This window comes from Zootoca vivipara, chromosome 15 (assembly GCF_965207765.1).
Source record: "Zootoca vivipara chromosome 15, rZooViv2.hap1.1, whole genome shotgun sequence".
Classification (NCBI taxonomy): domain Eukaryota; kingdom Metazoa; phylum Chordata; class Lepidosauria; order Squamata; family Lacertidae; genus Zootoca; species Zootoca vivipara.
In genome coordinates, this window is record NC_142598.1 from 8,076,736 (window position 1) to 8,086,069 (window position 9,334).

Genomic DNA, 9,334 nt, shown 5'->3' on the forward strand with positions numbered 1-9,334 from the left:
CAGTTCTTCCTCTTCATCTGTAGGCCTTTGTCGTTTTAACGAACCACTTTTTAACCAACGGTCCATTTTTAACTACGTGAACTGTAGCTTCTGCGAAAAACGCTTTGTTTACAAACACTACTGTTTTGCAAAGAGGCAGCGCGCGCCAGGAAGGAGGGAGGGGAATGGAGAAGACAGGGTACCTGCGCAGTAGCGCACAAATGAAGCTGATGCGCGCAAAGCATCTTGGGGAGGTGAGCGTTAGTAGAATGCGCGCGCTGCCTCGTTGCAAAACAGTAGTGTTTGTAAAGCGCCACCTAACGGCATACAGCAGAATGACTGCCTCTATCTAATTCTAGTTTTGCGCTAGACTCTGCTCATGCAGGAAGCGGCCAAAACAAAAAATCTGTTATCATATGACCACCTGTTTGGAACCACTGGTATAGAGGGTGTGTGTGTGTGTGTGAATAAATATGACAGAAAGGATTATTGCAAGCTCCTAGAATCTTAAGCAGTATAGCTCAACCACAAGTTGATCATTTCACTGAGCTTTGGGCCATGGAAGGAGAAGTTCTGAGTGCTCTCAGGATGGCTGAGAGATTGGTAAAATTCTGCAAATAGATGATAATCTGTTGTCTTTTCTTCCCCTTGGCAGAGGAAGCAGTTTGAGCAACGCAAGGCCCTATTCCTGCAGCAAGGATTCTTGTGTTCGTGGCCAGGGTTCAATGGGAGAGATCCTTCCCGAAGGCTTTCTGCCCCAGTGGCTGCCAGAGCGGTGCAAGGTACAGTAATTGTCTCCACCTCTAGTATAGCTTCGAAACACATGGCAGGTGTGTTCTACTGTGGTTACGCCTATGTTTTCTGTAGTAGATATGTAAAGGCAGGAAGGCATAGAAATCCTGTCTTGTCTCTGTCTTCGGAGGTCTCCAAAAGTATTATTGCCTTGTGCGTTTGCTTGTTTAATCAATGTGTGTCCCACTTTTTCACCCCATGGTGGTCTTGCATTTTGCAGAGTGTACGCTACAGTGTGTTGCTGGCCTAGGCTCATAGGTCTTGATGTCTAAAAGCCACAGGAATAGGAAACTGCTCCACGGGACTGCAAAGTTTGGTTTGGTGCCATCTGGCCATCTGCTGCTGGAAAAAGATGGCAGGACTTGCTGCTCTTGCTGTTGCTGCATTAAATTTGATTGACCTTTGGTCTGATCCCTCAGGGCTTGTCTTGACATTCTGAGCTGCTTTCTGCTTTGTAACCCTTTTTCTTTCCTTGACCACAGACGAGCATTTGTTCAAACAAAGGACCTGGAACAAACCCACCTGTACCCCTTATCCAAAGGTCATGATCACTCCTTGCTGCACCCCAGCGCAGGTCTTAAGAAGAAAACACCTTGCTCCAAACCCAACCAGTCCCACCATGTGCAGGCAAAAGCTGCTGCTCCCAGATGACTGGTAAGGCCATCGGTGCTCCTGGTCTAATCAGGCAGCAGGGTGGGGGGGGGGGTTGATGGAGATCCAGTCCAGACTTGGGGATGACCTTCAGGGCCAGCCCTACGGCCAGGTGGCGCAGGGCACCATGGCGCCAGCCTGCCAGGAGGGCGCCGTGAGCTGCGCCCGCCCGCTGGCCGGTCCACCGCGCAGCTGCGCCCACAGCAACCGCGCTGTGCCTGCCCGCCCGCCGCACAGCAGTGCCTGTGGCAGCCGCGCTGCACCCGCCCGCCCGCCGCGCTGGGAAACGGGGGGAGCACCGGAGGGATCTGTCGCTCCACGGCGCCAGGGGCGCTTAAGACGGCCCTGATGACCTTCCAGACAGACTGAATTTCCTCACATTATCCTAGTCCTGCATTGCCTTATGCCAGTGTTTCCCAACCTTGTGCCTCCAGATGTTTTGGGACTACAACTCCCATCATCCCTAGCTAGCAAGACCAGTGGTCAGGAATGATGGGAATTGTAGTCCCAAAACATCTGGAGGCACAAGGTTGGGAAACACTGCCTTATGCAACAACTGAGCCGTTCTGTATTGCTAAAAGAACCCTCCTGCGAGTTGTTGACCCACGCCTGTTTGTTGCTTACATCAATAGCTGATAGGATTGAACATGGTAACTGCAGCTGGAGAGTATTTATGAATGAATAATAATAATAATAATAATAATAATATTTTTTTATTCATACCCCGCCCATCTGGCTGAGTCTCCCCAGCCACTCTGGGCGGCTCCCAATTGAATATTAAAACAATACATATTAAAATATTAAAAAGCTTCCCTAAACAGGGCTGCCTTCAGATGTCTTTTAAAAGTAGGATAACTGCTTATTTCCTTGACATCTGATGGAAGGGCATTCCACAGGGTGGGTGCTGCTACAGAGAAGGCCCTCTGTCTGGTTCCCTGTAACCTCACTTCTCGCAATGAGGGAACCACCAGAAGGCCCTCGGCACTGGATCTCAGTGTCCGGGCTGAACGGTGGGGGTGGAGACGCTCCTTCAGGTATACAGGACCAAGGCTGTTTAGGGCTTTAAAGGTCAACACTAACACTTTGAATTGTGCTTGGAAACGTTTCACTTGTACCAGCACCTTCTGAGGCTTGCCTGTTTCTATGGTTTGTCTACACAGGGATGGAAGGCATGAGTGCCATTATCAAAACGTCAATGTTAGATTTTTTGTGTGTGGCAAATTAAATAAAAATCAGTTAAATAAATAAATAAATAATACCCTCTTGCCCATAAATAGGAAGGGATCCTTTTTGGATTTGCCGCTGTATAGCTGAGTCCCAGGTCTGGATTTACGAACATTCTAAATCAGGCATCCCCAACCTGCGGCCCTCCAGATGTTTTGGCCTACAACTCCCATGATCCCTAGCTAACAAGACCAGTGGTCAGGGATGATGGGAATTGTAGTCCAAAACATCTGGAGGGCCGAAGGTTGGGCATGCCTGGCCTACACACAAGGAAGAATGGGCGTACCATAACCACATGTGTATTTATTAATTTATTATTTATTTATTAATTTATTATTTTGGTCTCTTCCTTCTAGGCCGGCTTCTCCTCCACAGCTCTGGCAAAGTAAGGGGAGCTGCCAAGACACAGCTTGCCAAACTGAGATGTCTGTGAAAGATGAGCTTCAGGGCGACCTTTTAGAACGCTTCCTGGACAGCTTCATCTAGGGATGCTCTTAACCTTGCTATCTGAGCGGCGTTTTTTTTTAAGTTCCATTTCAATATATTTTGCTGTTGTAGTTATAAGAAGCTGAAATGTTAATATATATGACTCCTTAACCTCAGTAGAACTTACAAGAGATGGCTTTTCCTCATTTGGAATTATATTTATTGCTTCTGCTTAGGAAAAGCTGCTAATGGGAATAAAAGATGCAATTGAACTGTTTTGTGTGCAAGTACAGAAGTGATATAATCATTGCTAGACCACACCTGATGTTGGTAATTGGACATTTGAATTTTATATGTTAATACACCTGCTCTTGGGGGTGTAATGTTAATGTCTATTTTCCCCCCATCTGTATCCAGGAACGTTCCAGTGGGGAAGGTTTTTAAGAATTTACAAGTTAAATATACCTCATCTCTTTTAAAGTTTTCTCTTGTTTTTGTGGCCATAGAATTGGGGGTTCCTTCGAGGGTCCCTATGGTCCCTATCTTCTTATAATAAAAATGCGTTTTTAACAATGTGTGGTATCTGGCTTAATTTTGGAAGCGGTTTTTTTTTGGACAGGTATGCTTCCTTGAATTTCGGAGGCCTCAGGTACCATGAGAAGAGTTCAACTCATGTTCCCAGTGTTTGGTCTGAATGTAGCTTTACCAACTTGCTGAAGCTGAGCGGTTCTGGTCAGGGCCACCCGAGAGCTAGCGACATGTTGGCACCTTGGGTTCCATAATGGAGGAGAGGTGGGATTTAAGTGCCAGGAAAAACAGTATCTCCAGGCCATAGCTATCTCTGCCATAGTGCAATTCATGAGTTAGGGCTGAAATCCAAGTGCCTTAGTCCAGGATACATGAAGGGACTGTTTGCAGTGACCGGAGTGTTGGAATTCTAGGTGTACACGATGCCCTTGCAATTATTTCACCCCTCAAGACCTACCTTTCCTATTCGGCCTTTGACTCTATTCCCTAGCCCTACTGCAACTAAATCTGTGTCCAAGCAAAGTGTGGATAATAGCTGGAGGAGTGGGAATCCCATATTTACCCTTCTGTTGTTTTCCTCTTCAAATTTTAAGATTGTGAGCTCCTGCCCCCTTGTACTCTGCAAAAGTAATGCATACTGTTGGCAAGCCACTGGACAGAGTATTAAACACATATCCATTCAATTATACAGAATAGGGAGAGCAGTACTAGAGAATAGTTAAAGAAATCTGAGATAGAGATAAGTGGAAGTCTTTTGCGGGAGAAGCATAGATAAGGGATTGGGAATATTGTTGGATTGACATGATATTGTCAATTTTGGGTACGAATGATTAGCCGAATGTATGTTTTTTTTTCTCGTTTTCTTTTGTTTATTGATTGTTGGTAATTTTTACGTTTATGAATACTATGATTATTATTATTTATATTACACTATGATTATTATTATTTGGAGATGAAGTTATAGATTATTATGTTATGTTATATTATTATTTTTATTTGATTTTGTACATTATTATTTATATGTTATTGTTTGTCCCGTATGTTTTGATTTATTTTGAGTGTGTGGTGAATGTATTTTAATCCAAATTCAAATAAAGCTTATTTTAAAACTAAATAAAAAATTAATGTGTGAATTCAGCTTTCTGCACTTAGCCAAAAAACATACATTTTTTTTTAAGGCAGGGCCGGGGATCCAGGGAATAAAATGTTGGCAATCCCACCCACCATTGCAGTTCATCTTGGAAGAGCATTTGGAGCTGCAGAGAGAGAGTGGTTTGACTATAGCGCGCAGATTTGAAATGCTGGACTCCGCCCCCCTGTGGGTGCCATTTGGAAACACAGCTCAATAAAAGTTGTTTTGAATGTATGCTTACATTTGGCTTTCTTCAGTTAACGTTTTGTTCCGTATTGTTTTATTTGCTGTGTAGTCGACCGCTTGGGAGATTTTTCTTCTTTGAAAGCATGAAACGAAGAACGGCACTACTGTAATAGGGAAATCTATTACTTAAAAAGGACGTGGATAGCAGGGGGCGGAGAAAGCAAGCACGTGGGTTCCTGGCTCCTGTCCTCGGGATCCGTGAAAGGCGAACGTCAGCATGCAGCGAGGGGTGTCGGCGCGCCCGGCATGCACCGCGGGCTCGCCCTGCCCCGCCGGCGGCTATGCAGAGCCGGTGCGCCGTGGGCGCGCGGAGGGCGCGCTGGGCTGCGTGGCAATGCGCCGAGCGGGCGCTGCACGGCCGGGAAGGCGCTCCGGGGCAGCCGGCGGTGGCGGCGTCGAGCGAGGCGCTGCTGCGGAGGCTGGTCGCGGGCGGCGCGTCGGTGGTGCCGGGCTTCCTGAGCGAGGAAGAAGAGGCGCTGCTGGCGGGGGAGGTGGAGGCGCAGCTGCGCCGAGGCCGCTACCAGGACGCGCACTGGGACGGGGTGGGTATCCCCGGGGCACCTTGGGCACCCGGCGTGGGCGCGCGAAGTGGAGGAGAGACGGGGGCCTGCCAAACATCTCACGAAATCTCTTCTCCTTCCCGTAGGTTATTCATAGGTACCGCGAGACAGAAAAATCGCACTGGAGCAATGAGAGTCAGGAGATCCTGCAAAGGGTCCGGGATACGGCTTTCCCCCCAGGAGTGCCGCAGCTCGCTCAAGTTCACGTCCTGGATTTGGATAAAACTGGCTACATAAAGCCCCACATAGACAGTGTCAAGGTAAGGCAAACACGCCAGGTATTCTCCTTGCAGCTTCGCAGAATAGCATCCTGATCACTGGGGAGGGTTGTGCCCCAGAGCAGGGGTTGGAAACGGGGGTGGGGGTGGCCTCCACATGCTGTGGGCTATAATGCCTCATTCCTGGTTATGATCTGTGCTGGCTGGTATTGATGGAAGGGCACCGTGTTGGCCTCCCCTTCCCTAGGTGCCCTTTATGGGCTTCCTAGAGCCAGTCAAATGGGACGTGGGTGGCGCTGTGGGTTAAAGCACACAGAGCCTAGGGCTTGCCGATCGGAAGGTCGGCAGTTTGAATCCCTGTGACGGGGTGAGCTCCCGTTGCTCGGTCCCAGCTCCTGCCCACCTAGCAGTTCGAAAGCACATCAATGTGCAAGTAGATAAATAGGGACCGCTACAGTGGGAAGGTAAGCGGCGTTTCCTGTGCTGCTCTGGTTCACCAGAAGCGGCTTAATCATGCTGGCCACATGACCTGGAAGCTGTACGCCGGCTCCCTCGGCCAATAATGCGAGATGAGTGCTGCAACCCCAGAGTCGGTCATGACTGGACCTAATGGTCAGGGGTCCCTTTACCTTTACCTAGAGCCAGTCAAATGGCCAGGGTGGGAGAGGAGATGTGGAGATGTGATCGGCCATAAGTAGTCCTTATGGATTTGTTTTCAGTATGGCAACTTTCCCCCTTCAGCTTGAGCCAGCAAAATGAATGGGAAGCAACATCAGGCAACAGTGACTGAAATAAGTTGCAGGTGGGCAGCAGGAGACACACACACCCCAGTGACCATGAATAAGAGGCACATTTTGGGGGTGGGTGCAAAATTAATATTTAGCATTGGCCCTAAAGCCAGCTGGCCTTTTTCAAGAAGAGTGCTTAAAGGTGGGCCCTGAGTTGCTATAAGCCAGGCCTAGTTCTCATTGAGAAGGTAAACTTGTGTTTGGACGGCAGCAGTACCTGTGACCGCAACTGGAGGCTCGGCTGCTGACTGAATGCTCCATCGTGCAAAGCAGCTCCCTGCATGTGTGAGAAGGATTCTAGCCTCTCATTCTCCCTGACACGCTAGTTTTCTGTGCCCAGGGGACTGTGTTTGGTGGAGGATTTCATCGCATGAGTTGCTTCAAACTAGATTCAAGGGGAATACAAATACAAATTTACCCTGTCAGTGAGAACCAGGCTTGTATGTTCCCTTCTGGGGTTGGCTTTCTGATGAGAATGGATTTTGCATCCATTGGCGGAATGTTGTTTATGGAGCTTTGTGTTAAAACTTGATGCTTGTAGCATAATCGTTTGCATGTCCACTCAGATATGGGGTCCCGTTGAGTTTGGTGCCCCTTCCTGGCAACATCACACCCCAGTTCAGGCATTGAGAAAATGTGTTCAAATGTTAGCATCTTCCCCCCGTGTAAATGTATCTTCCTGCCCCACCTCTCACAGGTGCTGTTGTTTCTGGGTTGTGTTAAAGGACTGGTTGTGGTTACAGAATTAAACATTCTGTTCTCTTTCCCCCTTCCCCTTTTTTAAAAAAACCACCTGCTAGTTCTGTGGCTGCACCATTGCAGGCCTTTCCCTGCTATCCTCAAGCGTGATGCGCCTGGTCAGTGAACAGAACGTGCACGACTGGCTGAACCTGCTGCTTGAACGCCGTTCTCTTTACATCCTCAGGTAATAAGCAATATTAATATGTTAGAATTGCCTGGTTAGGTTGCAGCCAGCGATAACCATCTAGCCCGGCATCCTGGCTCCCAACAGATGCCTCTGAGAAAGTACGGCGATGAAAGCAGGAGTCCTCCCTTGTTGTTTGCTTACCTGTCAAAATCCCCTTGCAAAGCGTTCTTTGGGGGAGCGCTAGGTTCCTGCTTCTACTTCTCTGCATGGCCGCACGGCGTGCTTCAGAACAATTTAAACATCATTCCCTGTTACGCTCAAACTCAGAGGGATGAACCCCACTCAGATACTGGTTCTAGCAAATCACAGTTCCCTGATTTTTGGATGTTACAAGGCAGTGTGTTTTGTTCAACAGCAGAAGCTTCTGATCCCCCAAAAGAGGGGAGAGGGCAATATATGAGCTCAGGACTCATTTGTGGATCAAGGAACCGTGGCTTCACATTATGTGTGAACCAGCCTGATGTCTTACTCATGAAGGTCCTGAGCTCTTCATATACATGAAGTGCTGTGGGATGTAGACTAGTGTGTTTCGTCTCTCTCTGTGTGTGTGTGTGTGTAAATAATTATTAGTTATGGTAACACACTGGTATCTTGTGTAATTTCTTCTTTGCCTTAAGGGGACCAGCTCGCTATGAATTCACTCATGAGATCCTTAAAGATGAGGAATCCTTTTTCGGTGGAAGGAAGGTCCCCCGGGAGCGAAGGATCTCTGTCATCTGCCGAAACCTCCCCTTGCCATCTGCTCCACCATAGATAGAACCTGACTGACTGTCTCCATTTGGAGTATCTCTTAAGCGCTCAACTGGTGGGAGTGGGGCTGCTTCTGAAATTGTTGCTCTGCCCTGCCCTCCTAGCTCCCTGGGACACAGTTTTGCAACCAGGAGTAAGTGATGGGCTTTCTCATCAGCAAACCAGAAGGAGAGTCTGAGGATGGTCAAGATCTAAGGCCGTTTTGCCCTTAGCGGATGGGAAAGTGGGGAGCCCTGCAAAGAGTGGGGGAAATGGGCCGAAACATACTTCGTGAATGTACTGTTCATCTCAGGGAATAAAAATCTTGATGCTTCTTTGATATGTTGCGCTCAAGTTTTTTTGCCTACATTCACTGCCACACAGGCTGTTTCAAAATGGCAAACTCAGCAAAGGAGGCTGATCAGGGGTTGTCCAATGGAAGGTTACAAGCTGTAACGAAAGTGGAGGTGATGAGAATCACACACCTGGTCCTTGGCAACTCGCTGACAAAGCTTTTCTTGTTTTTCCCAAAGAGAGAGAGGGGAGACTATAATGCTCACAAAATTTTCATTCTTCGCACTTCTATCCATAGCTCACACAATCCTTGAATCCCTCCCTCTCTTTGTAAATAGAAAAAGATTCATGATGCTTGTGGAGCTGGGGTGATTGAGAAGCATTTTCCTTTATTAAAATCTGTATTTGTTTTTCCTTAGAATGTAGGCTTGTTGCAAGGGTCTCTTTCTGATTTTTATATTTTCCTTGGTTCCTCAAATAGCATAGGTACTTAGTAATAATAATAATAATAATAATAATAATAATAATAATAATAATAAATATTCAGTATACCTGAAGGAACATCTCCGCCTCCATTGTTCTGCCCGGACACTGAGGTCCAGCGCCGAGGGCCTTCTGGCGGTTCCCTCGCTACAAGAAGCCAGGTTACAGGGAACCAGACAGAGGGCCTTCTCGGTAGTGGCACCCACCCTGTGGAATGCCCTCCCACCAGAGGTCAAAGAGAACAACAATTACCAGACCTTTAGAAGGCATCTTAAGGCTGCCCTGTTTAGGGAAGCTTTTAATGTTTGATGAATTTCTGTATTTTAATGTTTTGTTGGAAGCCGCCCAGAGTGGCT

The 9,334-nt window shown here is 47.6% G+C and overlaps 2 protein-coding genes across 3 annotated transcripts in view; both read left to right on the forward strand.

Moving 5' to 3' along the window:
* LOC118097897 (afadin- and alpha-actinin-binding protein A-like) overlaps nucleotides 1–3,174 on the forward strand; it is a 30,007-nt gene extending 26,833 nt beyond the window's left edge. For both annotated transcript variants that reach the window (XM_088658330.1, XM_060268782.2), the window contains exons 12-14: nucleotides 635–761; nucleotides 1,254–1,425; nucleotides 3,003–3,174. In XM_088658330.1, coding sequence (XP_088514456.1) covers nucleotides 635–761; nucleotides 1,254–1,425; nucleotides 3,003–3,132 — 429 coding nt within the window. In that variant the 3' untranslated portion in view covers nucleotides 3,133–3,174. The remainder of the gene's footprint in view (nucleotides 1–634; nucleotides 762–1,253; nucleotides 1,426–3,002) is intronic.
* A 2,023-nt stretch (nucleotides 3,175–5,197) lies between these two features.
* On the forward strand, nucleotides 5,198–8,541 carry ALKBH7 (alkB homolog 7, RNA demethylase). Its single transcript, XM_035097249.3, has 4 exons — nucleotides 5,198–5,520; nucleotides 5,625–5,798; nucleotides 7,345–7,469; nucleotides 8,090–8,541. Exons 1-4 carry the CDS (start codon nucleotides 5,260–5,262, stop codon nucleotides 8,223–8,225), a joined length of 696 nt encoding a protein of 231 aa, XP_034953140.3. The 5' UTR covers nucleotides 5,198–5,259; the 3' UTR covers nucleotides 8,226–8,541.
* The last annotated feature ends 793 nt before the right edge of the window (nucleotides 8,542–9,334 follow it).